Genomic DNA, 19,618 nt, shown 5'->3' on the forward strand with positions numbered 1-19,618 from the left:
TCCAGGAAGGGAGGCCCTGGCACAGGGTGCCCAAAGCAGCTGTGGCTGCCCCTGGACCCCTGGAATTGTCCAAGGCCAGGTTGGGGAGGGTTTGAAGCAACCTGGGACGGTGGGAGGTGTCCCTGCCCATGGCAGGGGGTGGGACTGAATGATCATTAAGGTCCCTTCCCACCCAAACCATTCCATGATAAGTTTTGATTCCATTTTTGGACAATTCAGGGCTGTGCTAAGAACTTCTGAAGCTTTTATTCATCACATTGTCATTGCTCAAATAATTTATTTGGTAAGGGAAATTAGAAGAAGTAAACAAATAGTTCAAGGAATCAGATTTTTCACCATAAACTTTTACATTGTTTTCTGTGTCCTTGGGATGCTTCAGGCATCATATTTGTGGCCTAGAAATATCAGGTGTCTACAGGACTCATCAAGATGACTCTTTAATGGATTAGACATGAAACAGAAGCAATTTCAATCCCAACATTTTGCACTTAAGGGCTGATTGTCCCTGCTTTGTGAGTAGCTCTTCTTTCCTTCAGGTCAGATCCATTTGTGGTGCAATATTGCTTTGGATGTCAGTCAGTTGTTCATGGAAAATGCTGCCTGTTGATCCCAGCCACAAACATTCAATCAGCTGCATTCCCAAATCCCCAAACATGAAAGGAAACAGGTGTTTATTGGTTTCCCCTTCCTGAATTTTACACTTTTGTGACAGTTCTCTTTGATGTTTATGGAACGTAGGAATATCAACGACCCTGTAAATAGAAAAAGTCAACTTTTGGGGATGTTTCTCTTTTGTTCTGTGTTTGTACCCAAAACCCAGCACAGTGTAATTCAAATCTGTGGCAAAGACTTTATGTGCCGTGGGTTTGAAAATAGCAACACCACTAATGATGGAAATCAGCTTCAGAGAGAAAACCTTTTAGAGTCTGTGTTCAGCCTTGAATTCCCAAAGCCTCCTGCTCATCTCGTTTTTCCCAGTGCTCCACCTGTCTAAATATAATTGGATTGATGATTTATACAAAGGCAAGTAGACAGATTTTAGTGAATTTTCATGAATGAAACTCGATCTAATCTATGGACTGGACTGGACCTTGACCTGGTCTAGTGGAAGGGGGGCTGGAATGAAATCAGCTTTAAGGTCCTTTCCAACCCAAACCATTCTGGGGTCTGTGATGTTTCCATGATCAATGACCAAATATATTTTTTAGGATGGAAACCTTCAGGAGTAAAACATTGAACTGCTTTTTGGATGAATTATCTATTTATTGTTAGACATTTCTGATTCCTATTCTCCCACGCTTGATCTTCAGAGAATCATGAAATATCCTGAGTTGGAAGAGGCCCACCAGGATGACTGATTGCACTCATGACCTGGCACAGGACACCCCAACAATCCCACCCTGTGCATTCCTGAGAGCATTGTCCAAACCCTCTGGAGCTCTGGCAACCTTGGGGCCATCACCTTTCCCTTGACTCATCCCAAGTTTTACTGAAAAATACAAACCAAGCAAAATATGGGAAGGAAAAAGTTTGAAAATACAGTTTTATCAATTGGTGTTTGTCTTACTCAGACAGAGTAAGACACAAAATCAGAGAATCATTAAGGCTGGAGAAGACCTCTCAGATCATCGAGTCCAACCTTTGAAAGTCACAGGCAAGGCATGAAAAAGATTTTTAACAAATACCAGTAATTGGGATCCTTGGGTATTTTTCCAAAAAGGATTCTTTGTTTTGCTTTGGTACCACTCATACCTCAGTTGTGGAGTATTTAAAAAAAATTTAATATATTATAATTTATATGAGGCTAGATTATTTGCAGTGATAGAAACTCCCAAGGTTAAGGAAAAAGAGAGAGAAGAGCTGACAAAGCTCTTGGCTTTCTTCACTCTCACAAGTTCTCCTTCTCTTCCTGAAAAGTGGAATATTGAGATTCTGATTATTCATATCCACAGGAAACTTCTGGAGGGTCCAGGTGCTGCTCATGGGTGGAAGTTGAGGTGCACCATTCTTCTCCTGGCTCTGCCAGGTTTGGGGAAGTGTCATAGGCACAGGGACATTCTTGGCCAGCTCTCAAAGGTCACAAAGTTTGGCTTCTGCTGCTTTTCCATATTCTCCTTCCAGTGTGTGGTGAGACCCTTTCAGGTCACCAGAAATGATTTTTTGGCTGGGCTGTATCTTCCAGTTTCTGGGAATTAGGTGCAAGTTTTTCAATAGAGAATTCTGGTGATGGAATTTTACTGTGTGGAGTCACCAGAAAGCAGCTCTCTGGATTTTCAGGATAAAAATGATTTAAATATCCCTGCTTTTTGGGTGGGAAAGGATATGGAGGCAGTGATTAAGGCCACCCTGGGAAGTGCTGGCATTCACTGACTTGGGTCTGTCCCTGCTCTCTGCTGGTTAAGCTCAAAATTGCATTGAAATAGGAATATGTGAAACCTCTTGTGTTCTGCCTGGGAAGTTCAGAGCAACTGTGCTTTGTGCCTTATTAACATTCTGGATATTGGCTTCAGCTTTGTTTGAATCCTGTTGAGTTTGTATTATTTATAACTTGTAACATGCTTTAGGATGGGTTTGATAAACACATTTTGAAGTCGCTTTCTGTATCTCCCCATTGCTTTTCCCAGTTTGAGTGCTGTTGTCTTCAAGGGTTTTTTTCCAAAGTCATCCTTCTGACACATTTCCCATGCTGAAAACATGGCAGTTTTTTCTCTTGACAGTAAAATATTCCTTCCCTCTGATGATAATCTGCTTTTCCTTTTGCAATAATCTGTTGTGCAGCTTTTATCCAAACATCCATCCGTACACAAACACGTGCCCATGCCCGCGTCCAACGTCAGCAGCCACAGGCAGGAACCAATTTCCTGGGCATTTGTTAATTTGAATGAACATGAGGCTTCTGCTTCTCCTATGGAAAAAAAAAAAAAAAAAAAGAAGCAAACCCAACAGTTTCACTTGGGAATTCATGCAGTGTGAACAGAACACATCTTGGCAAAACGGTGAGCCAAGAAATTCCTCTTTAGTTGCTCTGTTAGGCAAACTGCATTTTAAATTTCTTGCCCAGGGCTTTGTTTGACTTGCCCCAGGCAAGCTGTTCAACATATTTATCAACCCTGTTGGAGCATTAGAGCCAACGCTTATCGAGGAAGATCATCCTCTTAATGCCATCTGTCATCAGCAGTTTCATTTCTTTCAGCTCAACTTGTTCTGTTTCACCGTTTTTTTCCCCCTATTCCTCCCAACCATTTCTTAGCTGATTGTTTCCCAGTGATCTCAAATATTCTGTGATTGCTCAGATATTCAAGGACTGTTGGATGTTAAACTCCTGAGGGTATCAGTGGTACAATTTTGTTTTAAATCCTGATTGATAACATTAATCCTATATGGATCCAGATGGCTTCCAAAGCACCCTACGTGTCTCAGTGCTGTGCAAAAGATGAGAGTGCATTTCAATCTGACTCTGGAATTCTTTCCAGATCCTCGACAAGAACTTGAAGAAACTCAGAACAAAGGCTCTGGGGTAGTTTCATGCTGTATTTTTATCTTGAGGACATGGCTTTGATCATTTTAGATTTTCAAGGCCTTAATAAGAGTTGTGTAAGTGCACAGACAGTATCAAAGTGTTCAGCAAAGTTCTGTCTGAGGGATACAGCACAAAAAAGCTGTATCCCTTCCCAAGGGATTTGGGATCCAGTTTGCTCTTGGATTTGTATCTACAATGAGAGTGGAGCCAAAGGGACTGACAGGAGTATTTCCCTCTAGAGAACAAAAGCGAATATTTTAGAAACCTGGTGCTATGGCATTATTGGTGCTATGGAGTTACGTAAAGTCAAGAAAAATTATTGTAGCCAGGTGAACATGGACTGTGTGTCACCTGGGTATGCTGCATGTTCTCCTGGGTTCCCAGGACGTTTTTATCTGATTATCCAAACAGGGAGATCATGGACTCACAGAATGGTTTGGGTGGGAAGGGACCTCAGAGATCATCCAGTTCCCATGGACAGGGACACCTTCCACTGTCCCAGGGTGCTCCAAGCCCTGTCCAACCTTGGGCACTTCCAGGGATCCAAGGGCAGCCACAGCTTCTCTGGGCAACCTCTGCCTGTGCCAAGAATTCCTTCCCAATATCCCATCCATCCCAGCTCTCTGGCACTGGGAAGCCATTCCCTGTGTCCTGTCCCTCCATGCCTTGTCCCCAGTCCCTCTCCAGCTCTCCTGGAGCCCCTTTAGGCCCTGGAAGGGGCTCTGAGCTCTCCCTGGATCCTTCTCTTCTCCAGGTGAACACCCCCAGCTCGCCCATCCTGGCTCCAGAGCAGAGGAGCTCCAGCCCTTGGAGCATTTGTGAATTTCTGTGGATACCTGTGGAGTCTCCCCAGCAGATCCTCCAGAGATCTGCAGGTTCCCATCACAGCTTCCTTGCCCACTTTTCTGGGAAGGGAACACAATGGTGCTCACCAAGATCTGATCCTGACCTGCCTTGGTGAAGCCAAGGTCCCCTCTTCAGCCTGAGGAGTTCTAAGAATTAATGGCTGCCACGATTTCAGGGCACAGAGCATCAGTATCCCTTTGGCTCAGTGCTCAGAAATATCAGTACTTGGACTGTCTTCAATCAATCAGCTGTACCAACTGCTCTCCACAGTTTTTTTTTTAAGGATGAAAATGCCAGTCACACTCGGCATTTGGCTGAAATGTATGGAATGAGCATTATTCTATAGGGATGGAACTTGCCGAGGCTCAATTCCAGCTGGGGAGGGATGGGGAGGGGGGGAAATAAAACAAAAAAAAAATCATTTCAGGTCGAAGCAGCTGAGCATTTCCTTCTCCAGATTTTATAGAGGGAACGAAATCAATAGTATTCAAAATCTGGGCCAAATCCTGTGCTGGCCAAGGGAAGCAGGATGCTGGCAGCTGTGCCTGCAGCTCCCGGAGATGCTGGCTCGGGCAGGAAGCTCTGAGGTAGTCGGTGGGATGTGCTCTTGGCTGTCCTTTGCTTCCTCAGTATATGGGAGCAGCCTGTGGCTGGATCCTGTGGCACTGGAGCAGCTGGCACAGCCACTGCTCCCAGGGACTCCGAGCAGAGCCTGGCACAAGAGTCTGGAAAGATCCTATCCCGCTCCTTCCCCTCCTCTGGGCGTTGGGAAGAGGTTTTCCTCTGCTCTTTGTTCTCCCAGCACGTTTTATTATATTTAAAGCTGACATTTCCCCCCCTCCATCCACCCCACACACCCCTCCCAGCTGGTGGAACACATCCCAAAATCCCGCTAACAGAAGGAGGAGCAGGATCCGTGTCCTTTGCAGTTCATCTTCCTCAGCGAGGCATTGCTGGCATGGGAACAGCTCCTTAATCTGCTGCATGGAAAAGTGCCTTGGAGTGTGGGTGTAGGGATGGCAGGCGGCGGGCCAGGAGAGGCTTGGCATGCCAAGGAAATAATGGATTCATTCTTCAAAATATGACAAAAAAAAGAAGAGTCTTTTGGATGTCCTGTTGGATCTGCTGTGGGAAGGCAGGGAGAGAGGGAAGGCTTGGAAATAAAGCTGGCAGGAGGGAAAGGTCGGTGGGAAGTCAGGTGTGTCTGCACCTGATGCTGCCAGAGAAGGATATTCCACAAAAATAAAGGAGAAAAGGCATTAAAAAATATGACAAAAATGAAAATGTTGTATATTTTCATATTGTATATGTGTACATGATAAGAAATGATAATTGGCCAGCATAGAACACAATGCACCCCCGTGGCTTTCTTTAAATAAATGGAATAAATGGGAGGCTGAGAGTCCCCAAAGCTTCCATTGAGCTCCGGAGTTAATGGGTGTTAATTAGCACAGAATGGGTGCAGCTTGTGAGGCTGGAGTTTGGGTCAGGAACACCCTTCTTATGCAAATTTGCTGCCCGTGCTTATTTGCATAATGGAATCATAAATAGGAATTTACATCAGGGAATCTTCGTGGAGACCAAGGATCATTCAGATATGATAGGAACAGGCATTGGAGAAGAGATCAGAATGAAGGTGAGGAAAGGTTTCCTTTGGAGATTGTGGAGTTCCTTGTGGGACTGAGAGAAAATGTCTGGAATGTTGAATAATTTTCTAATAAGTTTTCCAGTCGGTTTTTTGGTGCTTTTTGATGGCTTCTGTACACAGTACACACAAAAAAGGAATTAACAATATTACAAGCTGTGAACATTATTATGAGGATAGAAAACTTTGGAATTAGTAATTTTGTCTGGGACTCATCTCTGCAGCACAGAGTCCTACTGAGCTTGTTGGGCTGGTCATTTTTTATGGATGTAGAAGAGAAATAGACACAAAATCAGACACAAATAACTGTATTTAGGGAGATTTGATTCGACTTCAGATTCAGGGACTCTCAGGGTTTTGTAATGTCTGTGTCTGGGGTAGGGACTGGTGTTTCTCCTGCCTTAAAATATGCAAATGGGACACCCTGGTGTGACCCAACTGGAGCTGTGGGATCCCCAATGTCAGGAGGATGTGGAGCTGCTGAAACAATCCACAGAGGAATCCACAGAGATGCTCCAAGGGCTGGAGCCCCTCTGCTCTGGAGCCAGGCTGGGAGAGCTGGGGGTGCTCACCTGGAGGAGAGAAGGATCCAGGGAGAGCTCAGAGCCCCTTCCAGGGCCTAAAGGGGCTCCAGGAGAGCTGGAGAGGGACTGGGGACAAGGGATGGAGGGACAGGAGACAGGGAATGGCTTCCCACTGCCAGAGGGCAGGGATGGATGGGATATTGGGAAGGAATTGTTCCCTGTGAGGAACAAGGAACAGGTGCCCGGAGAAGCTGCGGCTGCTCCAAGATCCCTGGAAGTGTCCAAGGCCAGGTTGGATGGGACTTGGATCAGCCTGGGATAGTGGAAGGTGTCCCTGGCCATGTCAGGAGGTGGAACTGGATGATCTCTGAGGTCCCTTCCAATCCAAACCATTCCCTGATTCTGTGAGTTCCATTTGCATGTCCCTGCACCTCCATGTATGTGTCTCTCCCAAATTCAGTGTCATTTATGTCAGCCTTGTGCACACAGATGTCCTGGATATCCTCAGGCATCTCAAACAATCCCAAATGTCCCCATTTAGGGGAATAAATGAATCCCTGGATGTTGAAGCTCCTGTGCAGACCTGGTCAATGTGGTTAATCCATAAAAGCTGCTCATCCCTGCTAACACCTGAAGTTCCATTCTGCTCTGTTTGTCTTGGAATATTTCAAATTTTTTTTATCTCTACAAATGGAGTGCTTATCTCTCTTATCAGAGTAGCACTTTGCTTTCATTATTTTAGAAGAATATTTCAGCTTATGCTGACTATTTATTAAGAATATGCAAATTACAGGGTTGCCTATGGAAACACAGGGTCCTTGGTGACAAAAAACCTTGTTCAGAGGATCTATAGGAGTATGGATCCATATAGAGAATAGCTAGAGAAAATGGATGTGGATGCTGGAATGGAATATAGATTCTATAATTTAATCCCCAATTGTTTGATTAATATTTTTTCATAGGGATGCTTGAAAATTTAAAGATTACTGTCTGAATCTGTTTGGGTTTGAAGTTCAAAACCAGAAAAAAAGAAATTAAAACACCTTTTGAAATTTCAATTAAGAGTCAGTCAAAACCCATCACTATTCTTGTTTTTGTTTTGCAAATTAGCAATTAAAAAGTGACAAATGTCTTCAGTGCTGAAACACTCCTCTGCAATACCCATTATGTTCAAATAAGACTTTTTATTTTTTCTAGAAGCATGAGTGTTTCCCTGTTTCCTTCTTTTTTTCTTCCTCTTAGGAATGCCTCCAGAAGCTCCCTCTGTAACTCCAAAGCTGCACTCACTTCCCCACTACTAGGGATTATGCAAATCTCTTCATGAATAGTTTAAAATCACATTCATGTTTTCGAGTTTTAAATTATAATATGGGTGGCTTATTTTGCTTTTATGGTTCTTTACCTCCTTGTTTTTTTTACTTATTTGTTTCCCCTCTCTGAGTTTTTATTTAATTATTTAAATTTATTATTTGAATTATTTACTTCTTCAGTTTCCTTACTAAAGTAGCAATAATTAAGGGACGTAAACTTTTTTTTGTACTACACGGCCATGTGAAATCTTGAACTGAAATTATTTTCCTGTTTTGGTGATAATTGTCCACATTAACCATGGCTAGAGGCAGCCAGTGCTCTGGAAAACAGGCACTCCATGAGCTCACGTGTCTAACTCCAGAATATTATGTGGGATTTTATTGTTAATATTTCTCTCCTTATGACAATTTCTCTGTCGAACGTGGCACCACTTTAGCAGAATAACAAACATCAGCTGAATGGATTAATGCTGGGGAAAGCAATTTAGTGCTGGATTGTTGTAAATGATGTCTCTTTACCAGCAGGTTGTTTTATTATGACAAAGATTTCAATTTTATCTGTTCTCAGGGATGGGAGGATTTATTGTTTGTGTGAGGTGGCAGCGCACTTGAGAAAATGATGAGAGCAGTTCTTCAGGAGAATAAAATCCCTCTCTCTCCGGGAAAGGGCGGCACAATAAACTCAGGGATCAGCTGGAAGAGGGAAAAATGGAGGAACCATGATGGGGACACAGGTCACTGGTGAAATCCACAGAGTCACAAAATAGTTCAGGTTGGAAAAGCCCTCCAAGATCAAGTCCAACCATCCCCCAGCACTGCCAAGGCCACCACTGACCCATGTCCCCAAGTGCCACATCCCCAAAACTTTTAAATCCCACCAGGGATGAGGAATCCACCCCTGCCCTGGAAAGAGGGGTCAGAGATGATTATCAATATGAGAATCCCAAATAATAGTTATTGATCAGGTCATTTGCCACAGCTCTGATGATCAGGGATTTCAACAGCAACCTTAGGGATTTATTGAGCATTAAAATCCCAGAAATAAAGCAGTAAGAATGAGCATTTCTGCTTTGTATTTCAAGCTGGGCCTGTAACTGACCTCAAACCTGAGTTTGGGTTGTCTTCTTAATCTTGGGTTGCTCACTCACACATTCCTAGGTGCTGGCCTAGGAATATGATGTGGAAGAAAATGTGTATCTGCCCCATTCCTTGGCATGGATGATGTTGCTCCTTGGCCTCCCCTCAGTGTGTTTGTCCAGCCAGTGGTAGTTTGATAAATTGCCTCCTATGAGAGCCTCAGCCTCTTTCCCTGCCCCTGGAAAGAGAGGTCAGAGATGATTATCAATGAGAGAATCCCCAATAATAGTTATTGATCAGGTCATTTGCCGCAGCCCTGATGATCAGGGATTTCAACAGCAACCTTAGGGATTTATTGAGCATTAAAATCTCTGAAATAAAACACTAAGAATGGGCATTTCTATATTGTATTTTGAGTTGGGCCTGTATCTGAGCTCAAACCTGAGTTTGGGCTGTCTTCTTAATATGATGTGGAAGAAAATATGGATCTGCCCCATTCCTTGGCATGGATGATGTTGCTCCTTGGCCTCCCCTCGGTGTGTTTGTCCAGCCAGTGGTAGTTTGATAAATTGCCTCCTGTGAGAGCCTCAGCCTCACCTGCTGCAGGCACAGCTGGGATTTTAGGCAGCTGGAGATCAAACTTCCCTTGGAATATTAAGGATGCAAAGCACTGAAGTATTAGAGTTGGGCTGGAGTTTATTTTCCACGTGTCTCATGCAGATCCAGACTTGGGATCTAAGCAAAAAAAAACCCAAAACAAGTTAAATCACCCTTGGAATGAGTTTCATACAGCCTTGGTGTGCCCAATTCCATGGGAGTTCCAATGGCCCCTCTGCTCTGGAGCCAGGCTGGGAGAGCTGGGGGTGCTCACCTGGAGAGGAGAAGGATCCAGGGAGAGCTCAGAGCCCCTTGCAGGGCCTAAAGGGGCTCCAGGAGAACTGGAGAAGGACTGGGGACAAGGGATGGAGGGACAGGACACAGGGAATGGCTTCCCACTGCCAGAGGGCAGGGATGGATGGGATTTGGGAAGGAATTGTTCCCTGTGAGGCCCTGGAATAGAATTCCCAGAGAAGCTGTGGCTGCCCCTGGATCCCTGGAAGTGTCCAGGACCAGGCTGGATGGGCCTTGGAGACACCAGCCTGATTTAGTTGAGGAACCCAAATCCAAGAGCTCTGGTTATCTCTGTTATCAAGGGACAATAACTGCAATTTCATAATGAATTTATATCTTCTGCAGGAATTGTCCTTAAGAGTTCCTGCCTATTTCCAGGATCTCCAGGAGCAGCCTTGGCTTGTAATTGCTGCAGCTTGCTTAAGCATCTGAATTAGAAGTAGAAATCCCAGTTCTGTACTTTTTGGTGCATTAAAACTTAAATTTGAAGGTAATTTCTGAAGGTTCTAAGAAGGAACATTGTGAGCCATCAAGGTTGGAGGAGAGGCTGACCTGCTCTTCTGGTTTGCTTTCAAGGATCATTTCTGTGACTTTTTACCCTGTCATATCTGCAGGGTTACCTGGAGAAAACTCTCATAAATCACTAATTTCTGTGTATATAGAAATAGTGTATTTAATGTTTAGTTTATTTTTACTGCCTTTATTTCAACTGTTTTAGAAAGGGAATAATAACAGGATGTTATAATTGAAAAGAAAAAGACATTGCTCCAGCTTGACAATACTGGAATCTCCATGACACTCTAAATAAAAACTTTAATAAATAGTCCCTTAAACATTTATTTAACTAAGCCATCAGACAATTGTTAGTGTTGGTGGTGCTTATTCCTTTAACCAGAAGAGGTTTTAATTTAGACCCTTAAACAGTCTGATGTCCTTTGATAATTGGCCATGGGGGCGAATGACAACAAAAATCTTGTCTGAACATCAAATATCTCTGTGCATAAATTGTTAAGCTGAAGCATTTTTCCCTTTTTATAACATATAATATAATCCATTATTGCTTCCACCTCTGCCTGAAAGCAGAAAATTAAATAACTGTTTGCCATTAATACAAATTATTGTGTTTTGACAGCTTCCTAATCACTTCAGGTAAAAATGGTGCTGCACAAACAACACAATTGCCTTACAAGAAACTATTTTTTGGTGTGTGCATGAGATTTCTCCTTGTTTGGGCCCTCAAACCCTTTCAAGGTTTGTCCTCTGTGATAAATTGATATTCAGAAGCATAAATCAGGCTGTGCTTGAGTCGTGCTCTGATGCAGAATGGATTTCTCTTTATAGTTACCCTATAAATAAACTTGGACAACACTTGATCAGCAGGTGCTGCCTATAGATGTTCCTTCCACTACCCCCTCTATCAATTAATATGCAAATGAGTGATTGAGTATTGGCAGATTTTGACCTCTCAGTGTTTATTTTGTGCCCTCTTCAGGTATGGGGTGTTTCTGGGGAGCCGAGAGGAAGTTCTGGAGGCAGAAAGGAGTGTATTCCACTCAAGTGGGTTATGCAGGAGGACATACCCCAAACCCTACCTACAAGGAGGTGTGCTCAGGTGAGTCTTTCCTCTTTGGTTTTTAAGGTTCAGGAGTGGACTTGTGAATTATGAATGACAACGAAGAGTGAAATGAGTGGCTGCAGTGATTGAGGAGATTTGGGGTTGACTTTACATCCCAAACTGTACTGAAATCTATGGATGCCCATCCCATTGCTGTCTCCTAATAATTAATGATGTTAATTCATTATACTGAAATAATTAATCTGTTAATTCTTCACACACTTCAGTGCGCAGCATCCTGTCATTTCCAGGCCAAACCCTTGCATTTATTTTTTACTCTGCACTACAAAACTCCAATGCAGTTTCTTTCCGTGATCTAAACCACAGAAACTCTGGTAGCCACCTAATGCTGCTGGAGGAGAAAATCCTGTCCTTTCTTGGACACACTTGGAAGTTTTCCTTTGGTTTATTTTCTTGTTAACATTTTTATGCCAAATGGTGACACTGGGGCTTGTTCTTAGTGACAAACTCTCACATGGGCTTCATGGAAAGGGTGTGAAAAGTGACACGGACAAATAATGGGCACTTGAAGCCCTGTGCAGAGGTGCTGCAAGGCAGCCAAAAAGGCAGAAACTTTCTGGAAATGGTGAAAAGTGGGAAAAGGGATGATTTGAGGTGGAATGGAATGGAAATAGAAATAGAAATAGAAATAGAAATAGAAATAGAAATAGAAGGAAAAGGAAAAGGAAAAGGAAAAGGAAAAGGAAAAGGAAGGAAAAGGGAATTAAATTGGAATGGAATGGAATGGAATGGAATGGAATGGAATGGAATGGAATGGAATGGAAATAGAAATAAAAATGGAAAGGGAAAGGGAAGGGGAGGGAAGGGAAGAAAAAAGGAAAAGGAAGTGAAAAAGAAAAAGAAAGGGAAAATGAAAGGGAAAGGTAAAAGGAAAAGGAAAGGGAAAATGAAAGGAAAGGGAATTAAATTTGAGTTGAATGGAAAATTATTTTTCCACTTTATGGGAGAAGGGAAGGGAAATTAAATCTGATTAGATTGGAATGGAAAATTCTTTTTCCATTTTCTGGTGACAGCCATACAGAGGACAATCTGAAAAAGCCTTCTGGAGGGTGTGCAGGATTTGGAGCTATTTTCAGTGCGTTCTCCTAATACATAAATACACCATTTTTGGCCAGCATTAGACAACCCAGGATGTTCATTCAGCACCAAACATCTTTTCATATTTTGCTTACAGATGTTCAGAACAATTCTGTTGCTCTGTATATTCATAAGCTTTTAGAAATCTGCATAGCTCAAGTGGCACTGAAATCAGAAGGGAAGAACTCTGCTGTTGTTATTCATAAACTGGGGATGTACAATTACCATATAAAATGCGCAGCTAACGATGATTTCCTTAAAAACAGGGTCGTTTATAGGCTTGTGGTTCAGGCTGTTCACATGTGAGCAGGTCATTTGGGTTTGCTTTCAGTTGTTTTCTTTGTTTATCTTCAGTGACTGGAATGTAGAGAAAAATAAAGCATGTCTGGTTATTGTATGACATTAGTTAGAAGGCTGAGATTCAGTGAATTAAACCAATTTATAATCTTGTCAATTCTCATCTTTCTGAGGCATTTTCTCTCATGCACAAATCACAATTTCTAATAGTTAACAATTCAATATAACAATGTGCCACACAGACTTTGTTTCTGCTCTGAATTATGTAAAATATTTGGCTTTGAAGTTGTTTCACATTTCCTAAGCAGAAAATCCATGTTTTTCTGAGAAATACTACAGCTTCTTCCATAAGAATTATTATTTTGACTGATTCTTCCATATTGGATTTCCAGTTCTCCTTAAAATGTCTTGGCTCCCAAAGGTCACCTGTAAGGCTTCTAAATAGCTGATGGAGGAGAGTGGAGAAAGGGAAAATAATTTTCTTGCTCTGTTACCTCCTGTCCCTGTGGTCAGCTGGTGATTTCCCAAGTTAATTCCATAAGCCCAGAGCAGGGTGGTGGGTTGGGATGTTGTTATTTAAGGATGGAAAGGTGTGGGGAGGGTTTGGCTGGGTAATGTAGGGTTAATTTTACATATTTGTGCATAAACTGTTGACATAAAAGGCAACAATGGGAAATCTGATGGGAATTTTTCAGGAGTTGCTGATAGCAATAGAGAAATAAATGCAATATAGGAAAGTTCTTGGCTTCTTGGATTTGCCCTTCCTTAAAAATGCAGAAGAAAGTCCTGTGACAAACTATCAGCATGTTCATGGAATCTTGGAGTCTTGGAATGATTTTGGGTGGCAAGGGACCTTAAAGCTCATCCAGTTCCACCCCTGCCATGGGCAGGGACACCTTCCACTATCACAGGTTGCTCCAACCTCCATCCAGCCTGGCCTTGGACACTCCCAGGGATCCAGGGGCAGCCACAGCTTCTCTGGGAATTCTATTCAAGGTCCACAGCCCAGAATTCTTTCCCAAATCCCATCCATCCCTGCCCTGTGGCAGTGGGAAGCCATTCCCTGTGTCCTGCAGAAGATATGAATTGAGGATGAAATTGCAGTTATTGTCCCTTGATTACAGAGATCACCAGAGCTCTTGGACTTGGGTTCCTCACCTAAATCAGGCTGGTGGCTCCAAGCCCTGTCCAGCCTGGCCTTGGACACTTCCAGGGACCCAGGGGCAGCCACAGCTTCTCTGGGAATTCTGTTCTAAGGCTTCACCACCCTCACAGGGAACAATTCCTTCCCAAATCCCACCTATTCCTGCCCTCTGGCAGTGGGAAGCCATTCCCTGTGTCCTGTCCCTCCATCCCTTGTCCCCAGTCCCTCTCCAGCTCTCCTGGAGCCCCTTTAGGCCCTGGAAGGGGCTCTGAGCTCTCCCTGGATCCTTCTCCTCTCCAGGTGAGCACCCCCAGCTCTCCCAGCCTGGCTCCAGAGCTGTGATGAATTTGTGACTCTCCTGATGCTCAGGCATGGCCTTGCATTCCTTGGAGAACCCTTCAGCTGGACACTACAGCACTGTTCCAAAGTGGCTCAGGCTTCTCCAAAGTGTTTAAATGTATAATTAAACTACAAATATTCCCTTCCCTTTCTGCAGCTTGTAAAAAGGGATCTGAAGGTTTCCATGGACAGGAACTGAGTCCTCAAGATTAAAGTTTCCAAGCAGTAATGAGAGTGGCTCAGAACATTTTCTTTTGTTATTAAATTGCTGTCAAGAGAATAGATTCCTGTTGTGCCTTTGTCTGGTCTTTTTTTTTTTTTTTTTTAATCCTTATAAGAACAGGATATAGGAATTTTAATGACTGTGAAGAATCTCAGTGTTCACCATGCCCTTGATCTGTGCCTTGATATGATTGGCCAATTGCTCCACCTCTCCCCTTTTTTTTCCCCTCCAGTTCACCGGTGAGAAAGGAAGGAAAGGTCAGCCAAAGTACAAAATACTGCATCAATCAAAGTTAATGTCATGAAATGTGGGAATTACTGTTTTGTGTATTTTTTGAAGCAATTGAAGAACAGGATTTTGTAGAAAATCTGTAATTTTTGTTAACTAGAACAGTTGGAACAAGTTGTGTCTCTGCAATCATGAGATTATCGTCCTAGGATCCTCCTGGATGTGCATCTAAACCTTGATATGACCCTAGAAACTATAATTTGTCCTCCATTGAATTGCTAAGTCATGAAATAAAATGAATGTAGCAATTTCACTTCAAAAATAATTTGGAAAGGTGATGGCAGATGCTGCTGTAACGATAAAACCTTGGCAACAAGAACCCAACAGATGCACTGAATTTCACTTACCTGCTCCTCTGCAGCTCTACCTCCAAATTTTCAAAGCTGACACTCCTGACACATGTTATTTTTCAGCTGAGAAGTTGACCAAGAAAACTTTATTACACCTTAAAATCCAGGATGCAGGAATGGAGTCTGTAGATTTGTCATTTAAAAATGAAAGGCAGAATAAATATATGTTTTTCATGGTAAAAAAATGATAAGTAAATTTGCCATTGCCTGAAAAACAAAAAGCTCCTTGCCCACAAGGGATGGCAGCAGCTCTGCTGAGGGAGCTCTGCTCCATCTGTAATCAAGGCTGAGTCCATTTTCCATCTCAGAATTTGACTTCTCAGGGTCAATGTCTTGTCTGGTTCAGGCTTGAAGAAACCTAAGTGATATTTATTATTTAGATACCTGATTGTGCCTCATAGCAAATTTAAAATCCTCACAGCATCACTGCTGTCCTCTGCTCCTTTCATCTGTTTATCCCAGCATTGCCCACAATCACAGGCTTGGGTTGTAGCAGCAGCAATATAAATTCCAAATATATTATTTATTATTAACAACTTTATTTGAATTGTATTCCACTGAGATGTGTTGTTTCCATCTTCCCCGTCTCCTGCTTTATTAAAGATATATACAAGATGAAAATGTGGCAGCCCCAGAGGTTGAAAGAGCCATTACAGAGCAAGTCAAAGACAAAATCCTCTGACCTGGAGCCTACAGGAAGCTCCCAAAGGAGCTTCATTTTCACAGGAGACTCCATGCAGGACTGGGCTGAGATGTTCCCCATGTCACTGGGCCTGAAAACAGAAGATGAAGCATGGAGCTGCTTCTTTTTAACTATCAGAACACTTTGTGTTTGTGAAAATGGTGTTGTAAAAAAGCTCAGTGCTGTTTTGTGGCTGTGGGGGGGTTTCCTACTTTTTGTTCTTTTTGGTTTTTTTGCTGTGGAGACCTTGTAAAGGATAAAGAAGCTACAAAGGCAGCTAGTCTGTGCTCAAACTGTGCTCCCAGAATTTATGGTTACTACAGGTGGTGGATATTGAGAATAAATCCTTCCCTGAGAGGGTGTTGGGGCCCTGGCACAGAGAAGCTGTGGCTGCCCCTGCATCCCTGGAAGTGTCCAAGGCCAGGTTGGATGGTGCTTGGAGCAACCTGGTATAATTCCCATGGCAGAGGAGGTGAAAAGGGATGGATTTTAAAGTCTTTTCCAGCCCAAACCACTGTCTATGAAACCAGGGAGAAGCAGCATCTCTTGGGAGACCATGGCTCAGGAATTAAAGCAGGTGATGGAATATGTTGGTATTTCCCCTGCATTTCTTGTTTATTGTGGTTGTGTTCCTGTTCTTTTGCTGCTCCTGCTGCTCATTCTCCCAGGTGAAATCTTCCTTCCTTTCAGGCACAGGACTGAAATGCTGTGGTGTCAGTGTGGATATGTTTGATAATGTATTTTTCCTGAAATTGGGAGAGCACTGCAATTACTCTATGCAAACATCACCCCCTCTGACTTGCTTGTTTTATGGAACATCTTCCTGTGCTGGCATAGAAAAGTTTAGAAATTAACTCTTGTCTCACAGAGGTAATTAAGGTTTTGAATAATTCTGCAAGTGACCTGCACAGTTTCTAGGTGTTGGATGAATAATGAAATTATCAAACCACAGGAGTTTAACTTCTATTTGCTCAGCTGTGCCCAAGCTGTTGTAGTTCAGCTTTTAATAAGTAAATTTTGATAGAGAAGTTGTGCTCTGTCTCACCTTTGCAGACACTCATTTTTACCTCAGCTTCCTCCAGGTGAGGAGAATTTGGTCCATGAAGAAGACAAGAACTCCATCCAGTGAAAGGAAAGGCAGAACCTTTGGATCCTCATGGCTGTGGTGCACTGCAGCAATAACAATCTAAAGGGTATTTAGAGAAGGATTTTGGGGTAAGCCAGAGCTCAGGGGTGTTGCTGGATTTCTTGGGCTAAGATTTGAGCACATCCATTGCAAGTGAATTCTTTGCAGAGAGACAAAAGAGACAAAAGCCTTTCAGAAGGTTTGGTGCACTAAAAAAGGGCAGATGGTGGAGCTGGGATTAGAGAAGGTGTAGGATAGCACCTGCAAACTTCTGGATGAAACATCAAAACCCATTGCAAAGTGGAGTCCATCCCTTTGTATCTGTCAGGTTGGAAGTCCTGGGTGTAAGCAATGGAAAAGGCTCATCCAATTTTTATTTGAACACCCAGAACGATGGAAGTTCCACCATTTCCATCTGTGGCCAACTTCCCCACAATAATAGGGTGCAACACCCCTCCTAAATGATTTGTAGGACTCAGTTAATTCTTTTTAACACTGCAGCAGAGATCTTTGCCTGCAGAGCCCCAGAGATAACCCACAAGGCACCCAAAATGCTTCTGACAAAAGATAATTGAGGCACAGTTGAGTCTCCTGCTGTTTTTTGCTCATTGACTTCAAAACCCTTTCCAAAAATTGTGTCTGGGACCTGAATCCTCCTACAACAGGAGCAGGAGGGAGGGTGGATCACTCTTCTCCTGACTCCTGGATGTTTAATGGAATACCTTGGCCATTGCTGGGATAAGTGGGTCACTCAAAGGTTTATTTTGCCCTTCACTTGGGAACCAAATCCCCTTTCTATTTAAGCTACGTTTCTGGAAATTCCTTGGGTATAGGATCTCAGAAAAGGAATAAAAGGAAGGGAGGATCTTGGACTGTTTGGAATGTACCTGCTGTGCTGATTCACACCAAGGATGCAGCTGATCTGAGAATTTACTGCAGCAGAAATCAGCATTGACTTGGGCTGGATGGGGCTTGGAACAGCCTGGGCTAGGGTCAACTGGACCTGGATCAACTTTAGGGTCCCTTCCCAACCAAACCAGACCAAGTTCTGTCTTCATTTACCTCCCAGCTTCCAGGTATTAATGATTTAGTCTTTAATCATCACTGATGACCTTTTCCGTATTAATTTGTTTATCCACCTCTTTAATATGATTTTATTCCTGGCATTCACAAATAGGAGGGGAAATTGGGGGTTCATTAACTCCAGTGCTGAGCCCGTGCAGGAAGTTTCAAAGAGAACTTGTTAAAAGATATTTTGCTAAAGGTTAATTCTTGGCAGCTCCAAATCAACGTGTCTGGAAATTAGGTATTTATTCTGAGGAGGAAGGAAAAATTTCCTGTACTGATAGTCTTCCCTTATTTATGAGTATTCCATAGTGATGTGCTGTACCTTTGTACCATCAGTAGGGCTCAGAGCAATAGGTGAGCTGGGAAGGGGTGAAAAAACAAGGTAATGGGGGAAAAAAAGACAGATCTGCCATAGGAGGTCTGAAAATATCACTTATGCACAAGGCTGCTGTCAGGATGTCTTGTTTCTTACCCAACAGTTCAAACAGTTTCTGTTATTCATCTACTCAGTATTAACATTGTGATGTGAACTGTGGCCACCAGCCCTGGAACAGTTTGGTGTGTTAGTGAAAATGAAGTTATCAACAAGCTCACTGTTGTTATGGCAGCCAGTGGGGTCTCTTACTTTTTGTATTTCTTGTGCTTCATGTACTTGAAGTACTCCTTGTTTTTGCTCTGGAGACACTTGTAAAGTAAAAACAAGCTACAAAGCCACTTACTGAGTCTACCAAACTGTGAATTAGGGAGGGACCTTAAGGTGATCTGGTTCCTGCAGCACTCAGAGCAAACCTGATTTCTACTTGGATGAGGTCACCTCAGGCTGGTCACTTTGTCCACATCTCCAGGCTGACCTTAAATTTGTCCTTCCAAAGGAGGATAAGCTGCCTGCCTTGGATGGAGCCCTCTTGGAGCTCTTAAAAATCAGCTGAAGGATTGTCCTGTTTGTCTTCCAAAGCAGCTTCTTTGTTAAAAGCAAAAGGAAAACACTCAGAAGTACCTGAAGGGCACCTAAAAGGAAGATGGAGAGGGAATTTTTACAAGAGCCTGGAGAGACAGGACAAGGGGGAGTGGGTTTACAGTGACAGAGTGGGTTTAGATGGGATAATACTGAAAGAAGAAAGTCTTCCCTGTGAGAGTGCTGAGCAGATGGAATTCCCAGAGAAGCTGTGGCTGCCTCTGGATCCTTGGCAGTGTCCAAGGCCAGGTTGGACAGGGCTTGGAGCAACCTGGGATAGTGAAAGGTGTCCCTAGTCATGGTAGGGGTGGGAATTTTAAGGTCTCCTGCAACCCAAACCATTCTAATTCCATGATTCTACATAGCCAGGACTCCTCCTAGACTTGTACTTAGCAAGGAATATTTTGCTCTGAGGAGCTCAGTGCACTCTTTGCACTGCCCTGCTCTTGTTTTCAATCCTTTTGGGGTGTTTTGTCTGTACTGACATTCTCAACCACCGCTTTTAAATCCATGGATCCTAGGAATGCTCTGTCTGGGAAGAATCAAGAAGGAATGATGAGGTTTCTCTGCCTGGAGACGTTTCTGTGCCTGTTACTGAGCCCAGAAAAGCTCTGTGGCAG

At 43.1% G+C, this 19,618-nt stretch overlaps 1 protein-coding gene across 2 annotated transcripts in view; it reads left to right on the forward strand.

Moving 5' to 3' along the window:
• Positions 1-19,618, forward strand: part of MSRA (methionine sulfoxide reductase A) — a 242,063-nt gene that overhangs the window by 101,057 nt on the left and 121,388 nt on the right. For both annotated transcript variants that reach the window (XM_054291697.1, XM_054291698.1), the window contains exon 3: positions 11,306-11,425. In XM_054291697.1, coding sequence (XP_054147672.1) covers positions 11,306-11,425 — 120 coding nt within the window. The remainder of the gene's footprint in view (positions 1-11,305; positions 11,426-19,618) is intronic.

This window comes from Melozone crissalis, unplaced genomic scaffold, assembly GCF_028551555.1.
Source record: "Melozone crissalis strain CALT ecotype California unplaced genomic scaffold, PUWL_Pcris_2 ptg000106l_1, whole genome shotgun sequence".
In the NCBI taxonomy this organism is placed as follows: Eukaryota; Metazoa; Chordata; class Aves; order Passeriformes; family Passerellidae; genus Melozone; species Melozone crissalis.